Genomic DNA, 23674 nt, shown 5'->3' with positions numbered 1-23674 from the left:
TGTAAAACATTGTAAGTTTTCCATTAGCATTTTAACGTTTTCCCTTAACAACACTGTCTACAAAAGGAATTTCTTCATTGTGGAAATTTGTAGACACCTATAAAAAGTAAAACTAAAAAGTCACTTGTAATCCTACTACCCAGCAATAGTAACTGTTAACATTTTAGTCTGTTTCCTTTTAATTGTCGTTATTTTTTAATTTGTTACTTTAACTGATCATTCATTGATAATTAGTTATTATACTCTGTATCAAGTTTGTTTCCAGATATTTTAACAAAACGATACCATGAGTATTTTCTTATTAAAATTCAGAATGCCTTTTTGTTGAGTACTTTATATTCCATCACATGGATTTGTAAACATGATTTAATAATTTTTCATTGCTTCAATTTTATATGGTCTTTAATTTTTCACTTTCATATATAACATTGGCATAAACCTCTTTGTATATAAATCTATGCTCATGTCTATGACTCATCTTGCAAAACAGTCCTAGTCAAGAAATTACCTAGTCAAGAAAGTCCTAGTCAAGAAAGACCTAGTCAAGAAAAAATTGAAGGACATGCTTTTTTTTTTTTGACTGTTAATACATGTTGTCAAATTGTTTTTCAGGAAGATTGTACCAATTTAGGTCCAAAGAGTGTCTTTAGAGGGAGAAGCTAGGGATTATTCTTGACTAGATGGATCTACTGGGACCAAGAAGCAGTAGGAAATGAATGTGACTTATGGATATAGCAGTTAGCTTCCTTGTGTTCTGTGATTCCAGCCTTGTATTCCTCACAATATATTTTCACAAATGAATATCACAGATAGAACATGGAAAGAACCGTATCAACCTGTCTCTGACAGTGCAGCAGAGCCTTGAGGAACATGTGCTACCAATGTTACTCATGGTTACCAGTCATGCCATCTTTATAGACAAAGGGTAGCTTATGCCTGGAGCCATGGTCTGTATCTCCACTTATCTTTTAAGCACTATTAATTGGCATTTAAAAGGGAGATAAACTGGTGTGTCATTGGTGAATAATAATAGTGGTATTTGCAGGGGATATATTCTTAGTCTTCAAATGGAAACATTCCCAAATTCTCTGTGCTTTTTCTGGTTAATGGTCTTTAAGAAAAGATGAAATGCTGGTGTGTGTATTTTCATACTTTGTAAAATAACTTTTTTATCTTTCTCCACTCTCAACTTCCAGTTGTGCATAATGTCTCATTGGACATCAGCTATGAAAAGCAAGTAAAAGGAAAGCTTACCACTTCTCAATCCTAGTTAACCCTAAGTTTTAAGGAGTTGTCAGCATGCCCAGTAACCTGTGAACAATTTGCTATTCCATCAAATGAATCAGTTGGTATAAGAAAGGAACCAGAATTTAAGTGAATAAACATATTTATTTGAATAAGCTTGTGTTGCCTGTTTGTGTATGAGAGAGAGAGAGAGAGAGAGAGAGAGAGAGAGAGAGAGAGAGAGAGAGAGAGAGAGAGAGAAAGTAGGCATTCTGTTTCACACACAAGCACAGGTTACTTGCTTGAATCCTCTTGGAATATTCATAATCATCCCATTTTAAGATAATCTAAAAACTAACAGGAAAAAGGAGACTTCAGTTCTGCATTACATATGCACAAGCTTGGCTTTAAGCAGTGAAAATGACAGTCATCTGCAGGATGCCTACAGAGCATTCAGAAGCACCCCAAGGGCTTAAGTGCTCTCTAGATCTGATTTCTCTCCACTGTCTGTTGGCAATTCATTACCAGCCTGAGTTTAGCAAAGCTACAGAACAAAAGATATTCCAATAGGTTGGGAAGGACCCCTAATTATAGGGAGCAGTCTTTAAGAGTGGTCCTTCAGGAGAGGGACAGCATAGGTGTGGGGCTGGAGTAGAAGCTGTAAGACAGGTAGAAGCTGCTTCTAGCACAGGAGGAGGCCTCCACACAGCAAGAGCCCTAGAAAGCACCATCTCCAGGGCTTTCTGTGGTTAAAGAAGGCATAGCATCAATTTTGTCAAGGTTTTTTTTCCAGTCTATTACCTTATTTGACCTTTGCAATAGCTTTGAAATAAACAGAACAAATATCATAGGCCTATGATCCTTTATTCAAAACCCTTAGAGCCAGATATTTTAGATTTTAGAATATTTCAAAATTTAAAGAAGTGATATAATGCCAATTATCTATGTCATAAACACCCTCAAGAGGGTCTGGGACAACATCCTGTTATCAGACAAATTGATATTTAAGTAATAAGACATTTGGGTATTCACAATAAGGAAGTAAAGACTATAAACAGCTTCATGTCAGTTTAGGGTAGATTTTTCCAGCCAAGTGATTTACTAAAAACTACTGATTTTTCAGAGCTATATGGAGTTTGCAGTTAAGAATAAGGGATTATGGCCTCAATTAGCCCATTTTACAGATGAGGAAACAAGTCCAGAGGCATTAAATGGCATGTTCAATGTCCTACAGAATTGAAGTCTTCTTTTTTCCTGTAAGTAAAGTTTTTATTTGTTTATTTAATTTATTTTACATCCCATTTTAGATTATCTTAAAATGGGATGACTGAGAATATTCCAAGATGATCTAAACCAAACCAAGTGCTTATTTTAACATTAATGCAGAGTAACATTTTAAGAAATTTACTTCCATGACAAGAAATGTTTTCTTCCATCTCTGCCTTCCTAAAAGTCTATTATATCTTTATCTATGTTTCTCAGAATGGGACCTTGGGATTTTAGATTTCCTCCCTTGGTTCAGATGAGTTCTTCTCCAAAATTCATTGTAGTCTCAGTCATGGACCTGGTTGAAAGGATTACTTTCATAAATGAGGTATTCATTGAAATTTAACTGTATATAAAGAGTGGTCCTGAGAAGAAAAAAAAAAAGAGCAACTAGGATCTTTTAAACATTCTCAAGCCCAAGTATTAAAAGGAACAGTCTTTGGAAAGCAACCAAAATTTGAACCACACCCAGGTGTACTTAAGGTGTGACCAAAAATGACTCTGACTTCTAAAGAACTCTGCCTAAATCAAATGTGTAACAATCTTTTAAAGAAATTTGCTGGCACATCTCAAAGTGACAAAGTACATTATTCTGTATGCACTTGTTCCTGTTACTCAATGGTAGATTACAGTTTTCCAGCCAATGTCTGAGCAAACTAAATGATGACCAATGACTTGAACTGACTCAGAAAAAAATCAGTGTTAGTAAAGAAACAATGAACTGAGTGGTAGCCAGTCTAGAATTCAGTTCCAGGAGCCTTGCTAATTTGCAGTTATTTGACCGTAATAGTGCTTATAGTCTTTGGTTTCCATAATTGTAGTTTCCCTATGAATATATATGTGCATCAAAGAATTCAGGAACAGACATACAAATAGTTTTGCATGCATTACTAAGAAACCAAAATAATTGAAAAGGATCCATTGAAGCACTAAAATTATTATTCTATTATGGATGCTGGGATATATGGTGTTTAAGCGCAACAACACAGAACTACTGTATAATCATAAATATGTAAAAACCATCCACTAATTTCAGATTACAAAATGTGTGGGTGTGTAGTAAACATATTTATTGGTTTATGCCAAGTTTATTGAGGTATTGCACATTACACAAAATACATCCTTTTTAGTGTAGAGTATTAAGTTTTGACAGATGCGTACACACAATTGTGTGACTACCATCATGATCGAGAAATACAACAGTTTCATCACTGCAGAAAGTTCCCTCTTGTCCCTCTGCAGTGAATACCCAGTCCCTAGCCCTAAATCCCGGCAACTAGTGATTTGTTTTCTGTTTCTTGTTTTCCTTGAGAAAGTCACATAAACGGATTCAGACAGAATGTAGCCTTCTGAAGCTGGCTTCTTTCAGTTTAGCAGAATTCATTTTGTATTAATCTATATTGTTTTGTCGGTAGTTTTTTCTTTTTGTTACAGATTGGTATTCCATTGTTCAGATGTACCACAACACTCTCATTTGTCCATAATTCATATTAAAGGGTATTGGCATTGTTTGCAGTTTATTCATTCCATTATGAATAAATTTTCTATAAACATTTATGTATAGGTTTTTCCCTATGAAAATAATTTTATTTCTCTTGGGTAAATACTTGGGAGTAGGACTATATTTCTTTTTTCAACATCCCTTTACTAATTTAACAATTCAAAGATGTCGTATCTTTCCATACAAGTAATGGGGAAAGACTGACACAATTATCTGTGAAATTTAAACCAAAGAAAGTACTTTGCCTAAATTATATTGATATTTGAAGTTAAGGTGATATTAAGGGAATTTTTGAAATACCAATTCAGGATTCTTCCAAAGAGATTATCCCTAAAGACGTGTTTATAAGAATAAACCAAATCCCATTAAATAACTTGCCTATATAAAGTTTAAAAATATGTAACATTTAAAATTAGATTTTTTAAATATAGAGAAATATAAAGAAACAAAATATGACCCTTGTTTTTATTGTTCACATAGCTCTCATTGATATTAAAATATGAAGAATAAAACAATAAAGACAGATACTTTTACATTGTTCACTGACATCTATTTGTAGCAGTGGCTTAACTTCCAGAGGTAACAGATATACTGACATAAATGTAAAATTTTTCTTCCTACTTACAAAAAGATTCATAGTATACCAACTGTTACTCAGTTTACCTTTTTTTGGGGGGGGCAGGAGGGAGGAACTTAATAATATTGGTAATGTATCTTGAAACACTTTCCTTATCAGCACTTAACTAACTCATTCTTTTGATGCTGAAGAACTTTATTTCATCATTTGAAGTACCAAAATATATTTAACTGATCCTCCTTACTGACATACTGCCAGTTTTTCTACCACAAATGTTTCAGTGAACATATCTGAATAAATACACACTGTACCCACCATTTTTAATTAGCGAAAGCAGATTAAAATGCCTTTTTTTAAATTTCCTGAGGCATCGACTTAAGCTTTTTTCCTTTGGCTACTTTTTATTAAAACTACTTCTTAAAAGCAACTTTAGGTTCACAGGAAAATTGAGGGGAAGGTACCGAGGAGATTTGTTTCCTTTATACCCCCTGCCTCTACACATGCATGGCCTCCTTATTATCAACATTCTCCATCAGAACGGTGTTTTTGTACAATAGACGAATCTACATTCTACATCATTGTCACTGAAAGTTCATAATTTACAGGTTCACTCTTGGTGTTGTACATACTGTGGGCTTAGGCAAATGTACAATGTTATGTCTCCATCATTATGGTATAGTTAGGTGTGCTAGATGCTCTCATTTAATCTTCATTGCAAATCCATGAGGAGAGTACCACTATTACTTTCAAAGAGAGTTGGAGAGGTGAGGTAATTTGCCTAAAGACAATTAGCATGAACGGAATCAGCCCCAGGCAGTTTGTCTCTGGAGCAGGAATGCTTCACCTTTGGGCATCCTGCTTCTTCAGATCAATGCCCTTTATCTTGCCGTTACCTCTGCCTGTATTTCCTTCCCCCACCCTACCCCTTATTTGGTGAAGTTATACCATTATCATTCATGACTCAATTCAAATCTACTTGATTTTTCTGCAGATTTTCAGCTTTTTCCCACAGCTGGCAGCCCCTATCTCCTTCTGCCTCTAGCAAAAGTCATCCCATTTCTCGTACAGTGAGATCCCCATGACTGTATCAGAGCTGAACACATAGTATTGCTGGCAGTGGTTTGTATATTCATATATTCTCCTCTGAACTTCATGAGATCAGGGACCAGGGCTGGTTTTTGTTTTAAATTTATCTGTGGGCTTAGCCTACAGAAGTAAGGAGCAACATTTTTTTTTTCAACAATTTACCTTTTGTCTTTCCCCTGGTGCTCTTACTAAACCCTATTCCAAGGACTTTAGCTTTCCTTATAGGAGCAAATGATTGGGAACATTTAAATTTCAGCTATGACCAAGAAGAGGCAATGAAGAAACACATAGTTGTTAAAGAATCCTCTGCGAAAGGTCAAGGATGGTTCCAGGTTTTCCAAAGGACAAAGAAACTGCTATTTGTCTTTAGAAAATATGCCCTGCCTCGTAAAGAACTGTTGGAGGAAGATTATTGGATGATTATTTGCTCCTCAGGATGAAGATCTTGCCAAGAGGTTGTATCCAAGTCCCTGTTAGTATTACCTACTGCTCCAGAAACTGAGGAAGTTCCTGAACTTGGGATATAGCAAAATGTCATTAATTTTAGGTGCTGCAAGTTCATTATTAGCAACGTATTTAGGTTCACATTCACCTTTGTTTAGCAAATGTTCCCCCATGCTACCTTTTGGATTAATATTTAAAATGCTGAAGAGGACAATTTGCTTTTCAGCACTTTGGAACATTTTATAGCTATCTCTATTTGCACAAAAGCAATTTTCACACATTATTTTCTTTACTCAATACACCCATCACCTCAGGATGAACTCTGGCTGAGTCTGAATTAAGTGGGTAATTAAGAGTAGTAATAAATTCTATAATTCAGCCCTTTCCTACATTATCTTTTTAGTAGTTGGGATGAAGTGAGGAGTGGAAAAAGTGCATGGCAACACAGAAGTCACTCAAAAAAGGATTGTGGACTAAATAAACCTGGGGCTTATTTATTTTTTTCATAAGATGGAGGAGGAGAAAAAACTCATTTTCTAGCATGGTCTCCTGAGTGTGTATTTGTGAGGCCTTCAAGGGTCTTGGCTCCTGCTTTGTTCCCATTGCTCCTTTGGCCACATCCTCAGCTGTCACCTAGGACGCTCTTAGATCTTAAAGGATGTTAGGTCCCTGACTCGCCATATTCATTCAATTAACATATGTGCTGAGAGCTTACAAGGGCCAAGCACTCTTCTAGCATACTAGGAATATAACAGCAAACAAAGTAGACAAAAAATTGCTGCTTGTGTGTTTACATGGAGGACACACACACCTGTGTGTGTGTATGCATGCATGTGTATAGACAAGAAGCCATAATTAAGCATAAAATATATAGAATGTTGTAAAAGAATAAGTGCTATGCAGAAAGGGGATAGACCAATTATGTACACCAATTGCAGTTTTATGGTAGGGAAGGTTCAGAACTAATTCTTCAATATAAATCATATTTACTGTAGAGAGTGATGGTATGGGCACAAGTGACTGATGCCTAAAACAATTTTAGGAGGCTTTTTTTTTTTTTATTCCAGCTCTCCTCTTTCTTCCAATTCTTTCCTTTTCATTCTGGTTTCATCTTGTATTCCTTTTTTTGTTGTTCATTTGTCCTTAATGAGGCACTAGAATGGTGCAATAGAGAGTAGTTACATTAACCAGGACCTAAAACCAGTTATCTTGGTAAGTCTCAGCTTCCACATTTGTAAAATGGAGGTAGTAAAACATATTTTGTAGTGTGTGAGGATTAGAGATGAAGCATGTTTGCAAAACGTCACCGTCTCTAATTTCAGGCCCCTTTAAATGGTAGATATTATTAATAGAAGCACATACTCTGCTCTTTTGCAAGTTAAGTGTATAGTGTTCGCCAGCCTCAACGCAACTCTCTGGGAAAGTTAGAACAGGAGGGGACTAGAAGCCGAGCCAGGAACGAGTCATCCAGCATCCTTAACTTTTTGACAAAGACTTTACTAATATCCTCTAGGAGATGGGGAGGATATGCGTTCCAGACCTACCGTAAAACTGTTTCCTTCCACTTCTCAACTAATCCTTTTGTCATCTTCTTTAAAACTTTGCACGGTAACTCTGAACAAGAATGTCTTTAACAAGCATGCTATGTGTCAGACACGTTCACGGAAATGCACTGGATCCTTGACCGAGCCTGTGCGGCAGGTAGCGTCACCCCCCAGATGAGCTGTGGGTATTTGACGGTGGACTTCGGGGTGTGGCGCCCGTCGAGGGCGCAAGCGCACGAGGAGGTCTGGTCAGGAGTGCCCCCCTTTCCAGGCCCCAACTGGCGTTCAATCCTACTGAATTGAGAAAGAAAACCTTGCGGAGTGGCGAAGACCCGTTAGTTCCGTGAGGGTTCCCGTGAGCGTCCATGAAGAGTGGCGACCTCCTTCCCTCTGCCTCTAAAGTATATAGTTTGTAGCAAGAGGCGGGGGTGACCGTCACCCCGCTTCCGAACCCCAGAGGAACCACCGACGCCAAAAACGAGTTAGTTAATTAGTTTCGGCCGGCGAAGATTTTACAAAGAGGGGCGGGGCCTCCTGAGGAGCTGCCGGTGGCGGGGCGCCTGCGGTGCTCTGAGAGCCGCCAACTGGGTGGGACACACGCCCGTTCCGCCTCCTCCCGCTCCGCCTCCGGGAGGCCTAGCGGCGGAGCCCGCGGGGGCTACACGGCAGGGTGGGCGTGACGCGGAGGCGGGGCGGGGGCGTGTCGGGGCGGGACTGGTGCTGCACGCGTCACGGCCCGCGGCCCCGCCCCCGAGCCCTACGCGGCGGCCTCCTTTGCCCCCGCCTCGTCTCCCGCTCACTCGGTTATCTCTCCACGTTCCACGCTGCGGCCTCTCTGCGCGGCGAGCCAGCCCCGCAGCCGCCGTGCGCACACGCGCGTTCCGCGTTTCGCGCGCCCCGCTCTCCCCACGCACGCGCGCCTCTAGCCCGGACGCACGTTCGTTTCCCCGCGCGCGTCGGGTCTCGAAGGCGGTGGGCGGACTGCGCGGGGAAGTAGCGTAGCGGCCGCCGCGGGCTGACCGGCGGGCCATGGAGGCGGATGGGGCCGGCGAGCAGATGAGACCGCTACTCACCCGGGTAAAGAGCAGGGTGAGGGCGCCGCGGGCGGCGGGGGCGCGGAGCTAGGCAGACAAAGGCGGGGGCGCGGCGGGCGTCGCGGTCCGGCCACCTCGTCCCGGGCCCCGCGCCCTGCTGCATTCCCGCAGCCGGCGCGCCTCGCCAGCCCCTTTGTGTGGCCGCCCGGGGTGCGGGTGCGAGGGGCGGGCGGCCGCGACGCCGGCGAGGCCCGGCCGGGGGTGGGCGGCAGCGCGCCGCCGGCATCCTCGCACCCGCATCCTCGGCCCGGCGCGGCCGCGACCCCGACCATCCCTCCCCTTCTCTCCGCAGCCCTCGCTTCCCTCCCTCCCTCCGTCCCTCCCCTGCCCGGGGCAGGGTTCCGGTTGCTTTGCGCTGGAGTTCAGATTAGCCCCACGAACCCATCCTTCCGCTCCCTCTGAGGAGGAGCGCGGCTCCACCTGTCTCTATCCCCGGGCGGTGGTGACGGGCCGGGGTGGATCTTCCCTCTTCCTTCCCGGCTCCCCAGCCCGGCCCGCGCGGTGTGCTTTGTTCGGGGAGTTCTCCTGCCGCGTGGACGACCCGCCTTCCGTAGGGCCGAGGCTTCTTGTCGCTGCTGACTCTGCCTGGTCCGCCGCCTCCTCTTTTGGCGAGAACCGGGGGAGTGTCCTCCCTCCGCAGGCCAAGTAGAGGAGGAAGACATCCAGAGCCCTCGGTGCCGCTCCTCCTTCCATCAGCCGAGCAGCGCCGCGGATCCCGGGAGGCCGGCTTCGGCTTCGGGGTTGGAGGGGAGCGGGGGCGGGCTTTGCAAAGGCTGGTGTCGCGGTTTGCCGTTTTGGACGGTGGCCTCTGCTCGAGAAACTGACTTCCTGCTTTCCTGTAGAACACATGTGTCCCCACAGTTGATTCTCTTCTCCCTTCGTAGTTCCTGACTCACAGGGCATGGAGGTGTTAGAAATTTTCCGGCTTCCAACTCTTGCTCTGTGACCAGCGAAGGAGGGAAAGGAAGGGTACGGTGAAAAAATTTCCAGGCTTTCGCAACTAACAGGGAAATTGCTTTTCACTGTTTTTATTAAAACAGTTTTTATTAAAAAGTTTTCCTTAAACTAGCCCCTTCCCCCACCTTTTTAAAGATTATTGTAAGGCCCTGGAGAGTAGTCATTCATTGTTTCAGTGTGTTCACTTACAGATTCTCAAAACATGGAGAAAAACTGAGTCTCCAGACAGTGAAGTCATTTAGCAGTGGTTTTTGGGAAAATCAGTCACAGTGACAGTAATGGAATATGGAAAGCTCGTCCTAAGGAATCTCCTGTAGTTAGTTCTTTGTGTGGCCTTTGAATGACCTATGTTTTGATGTGTTTTTTAGTACCTTCTGTAATAGTGTGTGTCAAATATGGTGGTGTCTGTGCTTACATTTATTATTTGCAGATTTTCAGTGCAGCGCAGTAAATTAGAGCATCTGAATTGTCATAAATCTGGATAGAATCTATTCTGTCTTCTCAAATATTGCCTATTTAGCTAGCAGAAGAAGCATATATCCCATTGCCTTCCAGATCATTCATTCATTGCAATAACTCTTACTTAGAAAATATTCTGTAGTGTCCAGCAAGACAGAACCAGCAGTTCTGCTCTAACAGAACGTACATTCAAATGAGGGAGACAAATGACAAAGAAATTATCAAACACTGTTATTTTTAATCGCATGGAAAGGGAGCACTTTGGAAGGGTATATGTATACCTCCTAAATCTTTGGGAATATAAGACTTGGCTGCTGCAGACATATACAAATCAGTAATAGAAATCAAATGCAATAAGCTATTACATAGTCTAAAAATAGAATTAGAGAAGTGTTGATTGAAGTAGTAGGGAACACTGACTCAAATACTGGAAAGAGTTACTGTTTGCATTGATAAAGTTACATCCTTGCTCACTGATTTTTCCCTTGGTAAGCGAAAGTCATAAAAATGGAGGATTATATATTCATCAATCATTGCTTCTCTACTTTACAACTAGTTGCTTAGCATAGTCAAAAAAGTAAAATGTAATTAATATTCAAAATACCGTGTTTATGTAATTGTGCAAAAATCTTGAATAAATTGGTAGCAGTTTATATTACTCAGAAACTGGAGCCCATCTGTTTTATAATTTAGTCTCTTAAGGTTTCTTCTGCTCTTAAAATTCTGTAAGTTTCATTGATCATGGTTTTGGGGTAGAAAGAAAAGTCATCTATCTTATAAAAAAAATGCAGCCTTTGTTTTGTTTCAAAACTCATCATTATAGACCTCCCTTCAGAGCTGATTTGAACTGTCAGTCTTATTCTGTGGTATAGGTTAAATCCTGTTACAGCAAATAGCACTATTTAGACCTTTCCCAAGTTTTAGCAAATGTTCTTTCTTCCAGGCATTAACACAGTTCCATTACCACTGAAATTTGGGGGCTGTTCTGCGAATTTTGGTGTTACACGATTTCATTTTATGGGTGTTTATTAAGTGTCTCCTAGGTGCCAGGCCCTGGGAATGTAGGTAAGCAAGGTAGACACAGTCCTAACCTCATTGAGTTTATTTTGGCATGTATAGCAAACAGAGTCACAGCATTTGCATTCCTGCTAATCCCATTTGTGAGCACCAGTTAAAACATTTTCATGAGTCTGTTAGCAATACTTTAAAAGAAATAGTCATCAGAATAAATAAAAGATATTAACAACCCAGTATGAATTCAGTGGTGACTGGCAAATAGAAGGTTTTTTGGTAGGCCTGTAAATAACCATTTCTCTCTTTGGGCATCTGTGGTTGGGGTATTGACAGCTCTAGAGATAATATGCACATTATTAGGATTTTAGTTATTTTGTTTTTGCCTTGTAGTTGGTATATCTGGGCCACAGTACACAGAGTTGTAATAAAGGTAAAGACAGCAAATCTGCCATCTGTCCAAATGAAATTGGGGTATTTGAGTTGAAGAATTGTTTTATTTGGTCACTGAGACTGGGAAGTAGACAGGTTTTCATATATGAGAGGCTTAGGGTATAGAAGTTAGAGTATTTTTTTACATGAGACTCGTTACTTGAGTAGGTTAAAATCGAAAGCCAAAGTAACCTGGTATTGGAGGAACCTGGTATATATTATTTTAGTGGTATGTGGTGTGCTAACCAGTGTATTCTAAAACCTTGTGTTTAGACTTGTCAACATCCTGTAGTGGGTTGTGTTTCTTCCTCTTTACTTCCTCTTCTTTCATACTGTATTTTGCCACAAATATCTTAAAGTGGATCTGCAACTGACAAAATGGGCCATTTATATAAAGGAGCATAGAGGTGATTCATGGGGTTCTTACTATAGACAGTGTGACTTTTGATTTACTATAGCTTCCTCTTACTGATAATAGATTCTTCCATAGTGTCACTTTTTTATGGGCACAGTATTTTCAGTTTTGCAGTGAGCATGTGTAGTACTAAGGATCAGTGCATACACATGAAAAGGTGCAATTGGCCTTTTAGCCACCTACTTTTAGCCTCTTGAAGGAGAGACTTGATTCCTGTACAAAAGCAAGTGGCTATTCCAACATTCTAGTGTACAATGAAGTTTGCCTCTGTTTTCTTTAGCAGACGTCATGTATTTTGTTGATTGATACTTACTAGATTTTACAACTTGGGGAGACTTTCAGGATTGTATGTAATTGTAATGATAATGAACCATGAAGGGGTCCCTGGTTAGCATAGTGTTAGGATCTTATGACGGTGTTTGGCAGTGCTGCTGTTAAGTCTTCCTGAGGGCAGAGAACTAGTAGACTGGAGTAGTGCTAGATTTCTAAATTAGTGACTCCTTGCTTCCATGGACTAGACATTTTTTAAGTGACTGGTGAAAGATGAGAATGGCCAAACACTTTTTCAGTGCTTTTTAGAAGGCTAATGGGATTATGGTGTAGATTTGCATTTTTGTCTGGAGTTGACATAGCAGTATAGAAAGGCTCTAGTTTGGCTATTTTAAACAGATTGTCAAATTTCCTCCAAAGGATATTTTAAAATATATTTTTCTTAAGTCATAGTCTGGATTTTAATGAGTTTATTTAAGCTGGTGTTTGGGGATAGTATCCAAGTGAAGGGTAAAGCATAATCTACCTTTCATAATGCAACAGAAGAGAGAGGTGCTTTAATATTTAAAAATTCTTTTTCTACTGTAGAGAATGTTATGTGTACTGGCATCATTCAATTGTTATTCTGTTCACATGTCGTGCAGTATAGAATCATCCTCTCTGGACCAGGACTGTATTGCTTTTTTGTCAGATTGCTTGATTTGGAGAAGCTGTTATGTGTCATCTCTGGTTAGGAATTTGGGAAGTGGATATTCCTTTGAAAATGTGCAAGATGCTTATACTTTATTTTATTGTGGAAGGGAGTGCGGAATGGTTTCTTGAGAGAGCATGACAAGGGAAAAGATGATACTTGCAACTTTTCTCATCTTTTGCCATAACATATAATTAATGCTTGGTGCTTTATGTTTGGTTGCATGTTCTTTTGTATATAGAATATTTTCAGTGTTCTGGAAAAATACTGACAGTAGTTACACAGAACTACTCTTACCTCAGGAATTGGTGTATTTAACAAAAATAGATTAAAGCTAATTTATGTATAGTAGACTCTCTCTTCCCATTGAATTCCATGGTAATATTGGAGATGTTTGCGTTTTAAAAAAAAAAGTCCTCTTAAGAAACAAATTTTTGATAAGAATTTAAATTAGAAATTTTCATTCCATTATACTTTGGCCACTAAGATGTTATCTTGATCTAGGAAAACAAACTTCCTTTTTCAAAAATTGAGCACTTTTTAATATTTGCTGTGGGTGGGGTTTTGGGGGGAGGAAGTGTCATGGAAGGGAGGGAAGAAGGATGTTGCAGGACTGCATTTGTCGGAATTTTCAAAGATGTCCCTTTTAAGTTGATTCAAACTTGCACAAGGCTTGAGAGGAGGTGGTGCTGGGCTTCAGCCCCTCCCGGCCCTCTCTTCTGATGCCCTTCTGTAGGGTACCACCCCCAAAACTACATGTGGTATCCCTGCATTTATCACATTTTAAATTTAATACCCCTTTTCTTCTAATATTTCACCTATGAGACTATAATTATTCTTGGGGATTCTTTGATCTACATTTAAAACTCTCATAAAATTTTCCTTCTCCTCGGCACTCACATTCATTAAAATCTGCAGCAGAATTATATTTTTAGTAGATACTATTGTCTAATGTGAAATGTACTACATTTGAAAAATTCTGGGTATTAAGATTTCATATTGTATAATGTGAATTAAAGGCCACCTTTTTTAATCCTGTAGGAATCTGATTTTATTTATTTGGAATGAGAGCCTGTGTGAAAATCAGACTACAACCCTTTGTTATAGTTCCCACAGTTATTTACTAGGATTTACGTTGCTTGATATCATGAACTGTTAAACCGAATTCCTGTGAGTATGCACCAAGGTGTACTTCATGGGGAATTCCCTACTCTTCTTTTGTTAGCTTTGCCTGGAGGGTGCTCTGGGTTCTGTCCTAGCATTTGGAGTATTAATGTGCCATAGACAGTTTAGCACTGTGATTTAAGATTACTTGTAAAATAGAAAATGACCATGGGGACTGTGGATGGGCCTTGGGTCTGTGAATCCCTAGAAACTGAAAAATTTTATGTTTGTATGCATTCTTTCCAGGAGACGGTCAAATAGCTTTACATTCGGATCTCGAAGGGGTTTATAATCCAAAAAAACAGCTAAGGAATGTCTAGTCTAACAGCTCAGTTTGGTTTCATGCCATCCTTAAAAATAGAAGTTCTTATATTTAGTTTAAATGAATGACGATAATTATTGCATCTACACCAGCTTTAGCTGAAGTTTATTTTACAGAATACTACATCTATAGGAGGTTTGCCAAAGAACCATTTTGTAGCCAGATAAGTATGGGAAATGCCACATATTACGCTTTTTGGAGATTCACAATGCAAAATGCTCTGAGAGATCCTATAATAAATTAAACTCTGATGGGGAAAGAATGCAGCCATATGAGGTAGAAGTTTCTGATGGTTCTTATAAATATGAACAGTAAGTTACTAATACATTGTATTATTATAGGTCTAAGACAGCAAATCCTGTGATATTGATAATTCACTTTGTTACAGTAACAAAAGAGACTTGAAAAGCGTGTCACTTAAGAAGATGCTTTGGAAGCAACCTGATAGGGCACTAGTTGAATAAATTACGTTGTATCCATACAGTGAGATACTACAGCTGTAAAAAAAGAGTAAGGAAGATCTCTTTGTACTGATGTGGAGAGATGTCTAGGATAATTTGATTAAGAAAGGCAAGGTGTGGAGCAAAGGATACCATATAGTGCCTTTTCTCTAAGGTGGGGAAATAAAAATCTATTTCAATTCACTAATATTTGTACAAATACACTGGAAAGATAAACAACTTGTAAAAATGGTTGCCATATAGGGTGCGGAGGAACAGGAATTGAGAAAGGTGTGGGAGCAAAAGTTCAGTGTATACTTTTCTATGTAGTTTCGAATTTCAAACCATGTGAATATATCTATCAGTAAAATATGTTATGTGTACTGGCATCATTTAATACTGCTTTATGTCACGTGTTAACGTTGCCAGCTATGAGAGAGATGTGCGACTGTTGATGTAGTCTGATTCTATTATGAACTACTTAATTTGTCATGTTCTAAAGGTACCACATAATGCCAAAGTTACCCATTAGTAAAATCACATACTACATGCCTAATTATGATATTAAATGCACGACTCTTTTGGAAATGTTGCGTTTGCATGTTGCTGATGTCTTGACTCTCCTTTCACTTGCAACTCCTTTCTATCCAGGATTTAGTGTAGTGAGGAGGAAATAGAAGTTAGGGTGTGGGAAGAGACTGAGGTGCTGTGGTTGAAAGTGAAGTGCCTTAGGCCTAAGGAAATAACTGCTTGGTAGTTAGATGTATGTTTTTAAACATAGAATTTTCCTTTGTGATTTTTATACTTCGACTGAGGATCATAAATATTGTTAAAAAGCTATCCAGATTGATGACAGTTGTTGAGATTATGGTGGTATGGTTGCAGGGGGCACCTTTTACAGTTTTCCTGTTTTTGCTCCGGGAGGCCCCATTTACCTGGAGTGCAGTGTGAGTGGAATCTCCTGGAGTTGAGAGCACAGCAGAACCTTGTGGGGATGTCACTGTAACTGCAGATTCCATATGAAATGTCTATCCCTGCATTTAAAACAGTTAGTTAGAGAGCAAGTCTAAGAAATGGTCTCCATTTAGCCAATTTTTAGAAGCCAATAAATTTGGAAAAAATAGATAATCATTTTGTTCCTCTCTTGAAAGTGTTTTTGCATTTATATTTGAGGGTAAACCTCAGTGGTATTCTGAGATTGTCTGGAACCTCACATCAACTAATGAATCTCCATGGAGGATTCCGTTGCACTCCTTGAGTCTAGCACTGGGTGGGAGGGGATGTTTCTCACGGTGATGCACATTACTTATCTAGGATTTGTGGTTTTGCCCTTTGCTGTGGAGCAGATTAGTGAACAGGTAGCTATTTAGAGAAAGCCTGCTTTGAGCAGTGCATTCTTAATTAAGCACCTTTTAATTACTCACGGGCAGAGAGGTTTCTCTAAGGTTTTCCAGGCCATACTGTTAGTACGAGGTTGAGATTTGAACCCATCATTGCTGTCAAATCACTGCTCATCCTCTCATTTCTCACTAGACTGGAGTGATCAAAATCCCTGTTCCCCAGTACCATTTAACATAAGCATAGTAGATAATTTTACTTGTACCATACTTGAAAGCTGTATTTGCCTCAGATAATTGTTAACTGTTGTTTTCTATATTTAAAAGCCTTTATTTCTATAATTTCTGTGAATTTGTTTCTAGTTTTATAGAAATTAAATTTTTCCCTGGAATTTGCCTCTGTCTCCAGATTCCCTGAGGGCTGAGATAGAATTTTCTGGATCATTGCTAAATCCTCAGTTGGGTCCATTCTTTCTATTCATAGAAAGCATTCAGTAGTATTTGTTCAATGAATGAGTGTTAAGATAATATCATGAAGTCTTAAGATTTGAAGTTGAACATACTTCTAATTAATTGTATAATCAGTCAGTTAATAAATCATACAGCTTTTATTTGTGGTGTTACCATTAGGAAAGATTCCTACTTTGTTTGATGTAATTGCCAGTAGAGGAGAAGGTTTCTTTCCTTGGTTCTGTTGATGGAGAATATTGAAATACAGTTTGGAACAATCCCAAAGTAAAAGTACTTAACGTTTTTTTAACCTGAGGTACAATTTTAGGCAAGTATTAAGCACCATTAAATTAAAATTTTATAACTCTTTAGATATTTTTACATGTCTTAAATACATTTAAATTGATTGTTGGAAAACAATGGGTATTTTATTTATATATTAATACTCGTGGAATATTTGCTTTATAAAAATCAGTGACTTTTAATGTATATTATTATAAAAGGATCAGTGGCAAGAAAGGGATCTCAAACGCCAGATGACAATGTCAGCTATTACATATATTAAATAGAACTTTTTTCTGTTCATCTGCTTTTAATTTTATGATTTTGGGTTTCCTGGACGCTGCCTCCTTATGTCCCAGTCCAGGCATCAGTGTTTGTACAGGTGCTATAATATAGCTAGTGTGCTGATTCAGTGCAGTTCTTTAAGTAATATTCTGCACTTATTTTTATTTTGCTTATAACTGTTTCCAGATGCCCTCATAATATGTTCAGGAGGAACTTCCTTACCCATTTTTGCACTTGCCATTAGCTGTATCCTCAGGAGAAGTTTCTGTTGTTTATGAGCCTGCTTATATCTGGCCAAGTTGGTCTCCCTTTTTTAAGAATAAGAGATTCATTCAGACTAAAACTGACCTTCATTTGGCCTTTCATTTTATTTTATTGAACTGTTTTTATTCAGTAATAGGAAATCCACTAAATAACCACGAGTCCAAAAACCTCATTTTCAAAACAAGGTAAAATTTGGAGATAACCTTAGCCCCTGGGGTAACAAGTACATGTTTGGGTTTTATACACACCTGGGTTTCCTAGCCCTGATCTGCCACCAGGTGGCCTTGGGCCACTAACATCTTTGAATTTCATTTTTCTAACCTATAAAATTATAATTACAATGCTTGTAGGGTTTCTTCAGGATCAGAGAAAAGAATATACTGTGTATAAAATGTTAAATGTGCCCCTGGAACCTTGTTATTAATAATCATTCTGTGTTCTTACGAAATACCTCATGTAACAAAATTCTGCACTGAAGAAATTGAAAATAATAAGTCTTGACTATCCTCAACCCCTAGCATTGAGATACTCTGGATGGCTTTTAGAGGGTGGGTAATGTATTAGGAAAGACTGTCTTGCTTCTGTGTTTCTCTGTCACTGTCATACTGATACCACACTTGGCACTTCTGACACCAGATGTGTAGGGGTTTTCTTCACACCAGACAATTCTCTGACACCAGCTGGGGTCTTATGTTTAACTCAATTCTGACACTGCCTACCTGGAGATGGCATCAGATCTCACAGGTTAAGGGCTCCGTCTCACAAGGGTTCTCCCACTTCAGATGCCAGTTATAAAAGTTCAGGCTGTCACCTGTGCTTTTGACTGATCAGCTGTAGACCAGAGGTGATCAGTTGTAAATTGGAGGTTCCCACAACCCCCTCCTTGGCTTCAAGTAATCTGTGAGAGTGGCTCACAGACCTCAGGAAAACAGTTTGCTTTGCTGTTTGCCAGTTTATTCAAAAAGAATATGACAGAGGATACAGATGAACATCCAGATTGAAGAGATGAGTAGGGCAGGCATGCGGCAGGGGGCAAGGATCTTGCACACCTTCTCCAGGAGCGCTGCTACCTTGCCAATATCTCTGTGTTCAGCCACTCCAAAGCATGTGTTTTGGGGATTTTATGGAGGCTTCATCAGTAGGCATGATGATTGTTAACTCCATCTCCAGCCCTTCTCTCCTCTCTGGGGAATGGGGAATCGGCTGAAAGTTCCAAGCTTCTAATCATGGCTTAGGCTCTCTGGTGATCAGCCTCCATCCAGAAGCCCACCTGGAGTCATCTTTTAGAACAAAAGATACTGCTATCACCTAGGAAATCCCAAGGGATTTAGGAGTTCTGTATCAGAAACCTGGGACACAGACCAACATACATTGTTTTTCTATTATCTCAAGTTAGATAGCGATTTATTGCCCTAAGTATCAAATTTAAAAGAATATAATTTTGACAAAATGTTGAGAAGTTTAGAGCATAATAAGATTATTTTCATTTAAATAATTTTAACTCTTTTACAAAACACTTAAAATGTGACAGGTCTTTTTAAAAATAGAATACTGATCACTGGCTTTACACTGTTGTGAGTTTTTAAAAATCTTTCATTATTTTTGTCATTGAATTCCTTATCTGTTTGTTACAGGTTTGTTATACGTAGCAAATGAATTCACAAGTTATTAAGTGGGACTGGGGGGAGGAATCTTCTGTTACATCACTCCAAGATGACAAATTTTACCTCCGAAGGTGGTCTTTGGATTCTTGGCTGGTTACAGACAGCTGAGGTTGCTGGAAGCTTGGTTCTGTTTCAGTGAGATCTGACTCTATCTTGTTACTTTTGGGCTCTCAGAATTCAGTCTGCAGGGTATTGAGTTCAGCACACAGCTTGGTAGAGTAGGTAGATACTCCTAGTTCTGCTGATCATGCTGATAAATTATACTTTATAAAGAGTTAGTAGTTTCATCTTCAATTTAATGGTCACTTATATAATTTTTTTTTTGGTCATCTGAAATAACAGGAGTTACCATGTATTTTAAGATTAAAGTCAGACCTCTGAATTTTGTTTTGCATTCACATAAGCACACACACATATCTCTACATATATATGCACACTAATACTTATGTATATGATTATATATTTATTTGAATCACTGGATCATTAAACAACTTAGAGACATTTAGGAATTTTCAAATTATGTAAGATTGAATTTTAATGGGTTATAATAGTCAAGCTGCCATTCTAGTTTACAAAAATGTGATTGCCCAAAGAAGTCATCATTGTAGGAATTTTAAGGTACTGTGATTTGTTTTAAGGCAGCCCTTAAATATGGTCTTTATTAAGTTAACTGCTTTTTTGAGTTTGATGTGTTCTTAACCTCCTTTTTTATAGCTACCTCAAATTTTTTTTAAAAACAATTCTGATACAGGTAAGATATAAATAAAAGTAATTTTATTGGTTAGAAATCAAAACAGTATTTTAGTATAATGATCTCATGACAAAGAATGGGGCCCCCAGAATTGGAATTCATATGGGTGGTGTGGTTGGGGAGAGGTGGGAGATAGGATCGTAAGGGGGTGAGGGAAAGGATTTTTAGATAAACTTCACGATTTCAGATCACAGTTGAAAAATGCCACTTGCATGTTTTACATACTTGCATTTACTCAGTTTTTGTGTTAACTTATTTTGCTGTCATCTCCTTTCATTGATTTAGCAATAAATTGGGTTTAAAAGGTTAAGTGGTGAATATTGAGTGGATTAGCCATGAGGGATTGTTTTTTTTTTTTTTTTTGAGAGGGCATCTCTCATATTTATTGATCAAATGGTTGTTAACAACAATAAAATTCTGTATAGGGGGGTCAATGCTCAATGTACAATCATTAATCCATATCAAGCCTAATTCTCGTCAGTCTCCAATCTTCTGAAGCATAACGAACAAGTTCTTACATGGTGAACGAATTCTTACATAGTGAATAAATTCTTACATGGTGAACAGTACAAGGGCATTCATCACAGAAACTTTCAGTTTTGATCACGCATTATGACCTATAAACAATCAGGTCAAATATGAATATTCATTTGATTTTTGTACTTGATTTATATGTTGATCCCACATTTCTCCCTTTATTATTATTATTATTTTTATTTTTAATAAAATGCTGAAGTGGTAGGTAGATGCAAGATAAAGGTAGAAAACATAGTTTAGTGCTGTAAGAGGGCAAATGTAGATGATCAGATGATCAGGTGTGTGCCTATGGACTAAGTATTAATCTAGGCTAGACAAGGGCAGCAAAACATCCACGGATGCAGAAGATTTCTCTCAAAGCAGGGGGGGGTGAGGTTCTGAGCCTCACCTCTGTTGATCCCCAATTTCTCACCTGATGGCCCCCCTGCAACTGTGCCTGTCTTAGGTTGTTCCTCCCTTGAGGAATCTTACCCGTCTCTGGCTAACCAGTCATCTTCCGGGGCCATACAGGGAATTGTAAAGTTGGTAAGTGAGAGAGAAGCCATATTGTTTGAAAAGGTTAGCTTTTTACTTCTTTGCAGATTTATGCCCTGTGGCTTCTATGCCCAGCACTTGTCTCGAGGTATCTTTACCACCTGGAGGAATTATGATACTCGGTAAATTCGATATGAGGCACGAATTCTATTTAAGGGTTGTAATTAGGAAGGAAGAAGAAAAGCTATAGAGGTAGCATATGGAAGAAAACATGGGAGGATTGATTATTTCTTTGACATATCTTCTTGTAGAGTACCTTAAGTATGTATAGGTTTTAAACTACTAATTTGCACACACATATTAACATAATAGGAATACGGTGACATAAACAAAGCAAATCTATAATTACCATCCATCTCCAGTGAAGCCAAGAAAACCATTTAGGCACCCTAGGCATTTGTGAAAATTTGTCTATGATATGATGGATATTGTCCAGCTGTGCTTGAACAGTCTGAGAGAAATCAGACAAATTAAAGCAGCCCATTTCTGGGATCTGTTCACATCCCATATGTTCTTTTAACCGTAGATAGTCTATAGTCATAAGATTTTGGAGTGCTACACCTTGCACCCCTCCCAACTCCTGGTTGAGTTCCAACAGTACAGATCCGGTCAAATTCGTTGTCTCACTGTATGCACATGCCAGCCTAGACATCTCCCTCCTCATTCCTATGGCAAGTCCAGGAGACGGTGGGCTGGATGCAGCCACAACCGCAGCATCGTCCGGATTCCTGTGGAGGCTTTTTGATGATCATCCCCCGGCACAAGTCCTCCAGAGAGTACTGATGCCAGGAGCTCCTCCCATGAAGGATTGTTTTATACTTAACAGGGCCAACGCTTCCTCAGCTATGGTTGTATATACTTCAGATAGGGCAGTTCAAGATTATAATTTGGTGGCAGTAAATTTCAGATCATTGGGGATTGCTGTATCTCTCTGCATCTACAATAGAAGTAATTCATGTTCACTGAGAAGATTTTTACAGAAAGCCAAATGATAACATTTCAGCTTTATTTTTCAATCCGCACAAAAGAATGGCACATACATCATAGTAAGTGTGCATTGGTAGATTAATTTTCATTGAGCCTGTGTTTAATGTCTTCAATCACTCTGGAGTCACAGCTTTTGCTGTGGTTTGTAGACTGAAATTAGTGAACTTGATCTTTGGTTTAGGAAGTGTAAGTCTAGGGCCTTTAATCAAGACTACTCACTGTGTTGATTGTGAATTAAAGTTTTAACTTTGCCCTTTTCACCTTGTCCTCCATTATTCAAAATAGCTATGGAGCTAAAACCCTTACTAGTCTCTGCTTGTCCAGCTTTTGAAGTAGTTATTGTTAAATTAAATTTAAGCTAGGTTACCACAAATAGTCATTCTCTTTTTTTTTTTTCCTGTTTTCTAAACTATAGGTTGTGACTTACTAGGGATTTGCAAAAACAGTTTATGGGATTATTACAAGCCTTAAAGAAAAAATAACACCAAACAATATGCTGCAGGTGGTAAAGATAAATATTGTTTTGTGACACTTTTGTATGTTTTATATATACATGGAGACAAATGTAAACAGGTATGTGCATACTGTATTTCCAGGGGCTGCTATTAAAAAACAAAACACTGGAGGTCCATTTCTGTAGATTAACATTTGATTGTATTATTTCGGGAATAATACACATATATGTATATATGTACATGTGTTTTTTGTCATTAAAAATACATACCCAATTGAGTATTTAAATGCTGCCATTTGATGTCTAAGTTAATGCTACATCAATGAGTGTTTATATTGGAGAATTGAACTTCAGGTTTCATTAACAACAGCTTATTGGTTCCATATATAGCAAATGAAGTGTAATGAGAGGGAAGAACTGCCAACACATTTCCCTCTCAAGTTTTAAACTCTGAACTGTTTAAACCTTTAGTCTCATAGAAAACAAAACAAAACAAAAAAACAACAAATTTGCTGATTAAGTATCTCAAAGTGAAAAAAGAATATATTCCTGTATGATTCCATTTTTTTCTCTTGTGTATTTAATGTAAAGATATTTAATATTGAATATTATTAATATTGAATGTTGAAATAGACCAGAGGTTAATATAGAGTATCTGTCTCTTGGAGGTGGGATTTAAGGGTAAATAGATTATCATATTTCTGCTTTCAGAATTTTTACAACGAACATGCATTATTTTTGTAAGAAATATATATATTTTTTTGAGAGGGCATCTATCATATTTATTGATCAAATGGTTGTTAACAACAATAAAATTCTGTATAGGGAAGTCAGTGCTCAATGCACAATCATTAATCCACCCCAAGCCTAATTCTCGTCAGTCTCCAATCTTCTGACGCATAACGAACAAGTTCTTACATGGTGAATAAGTTCTTACATGGTGAACAGTACAAGGGCAGTCATCACAGAATTTTTCAGTTTTGATCACGCATTATGAACTATAAACAATCAGGTCAAATATGAATATTTGATTTTTATACTTGATTTATATGTGGATCCCACATTTCTCCCTTTATTATTATTATTATTATTTTTAATAAAATGCTGAAGTGGTAGGTAGATGCAAAATAAAGCTAGAAAACATAGTTTAGTGCTGTAAGAGAGCAAATTTAGATGATCAGGTGTGTGCCTGTAGACTAAGTGTTAATCCAAGCTAGACAAGGGCAATAAAA

General features: G+C 38.7%; 1 protein-coding gene across 7 annotated transcripts in view; it reads left to right on the top strand.

The window, feature by feature from the left end:
- The first annotated feature begins 3555 nt into the window (after window positions 1–3555).
- SLC4A7 (solute carrier family 4 member 7) overlaps window positions 3556–23674 on the top strand; it is a 130064-nt gene continuing 109945 nt past the window's right edge. For 3 of the 7 annotated variants that reach the window (XM_073223706.1, XM_037008594.2, XM_037008593.2), the window contains exon 1: window positions 3556–8719. In XM_073223706.1, the coding sequence (XP_073079807.1) occupies window positions 8672–8719 (48 nt within the window). In that variant the 5' untranslated portion in view covers window positions 3556–8671. The remainder of the gene's footprint in view (window positions 8720–23674) is intronic. The other 4 variants (XM_037008596.2, XM_037008595.2, XM_037008592.2 and 1 more) reach the window with 3 other exon arrangements.

This window comes from Manis javanica, chromosome 15, assembly GCF_040802235.1.
Source record: "Manis javanica isolate MJ-LG chromosome 15, MJ_LKY, whole genome shotgun sequence".
NCBI classification, from domain to species: domain Eukaryota; kingdom Metazoa; phylum Chordata; class Mammalia; order Pholidota; family Manidae; genus Manis; species Manis javanica.
This window is presented reverse-complemented; position numbering and strand designations above follow the sequence as displayed.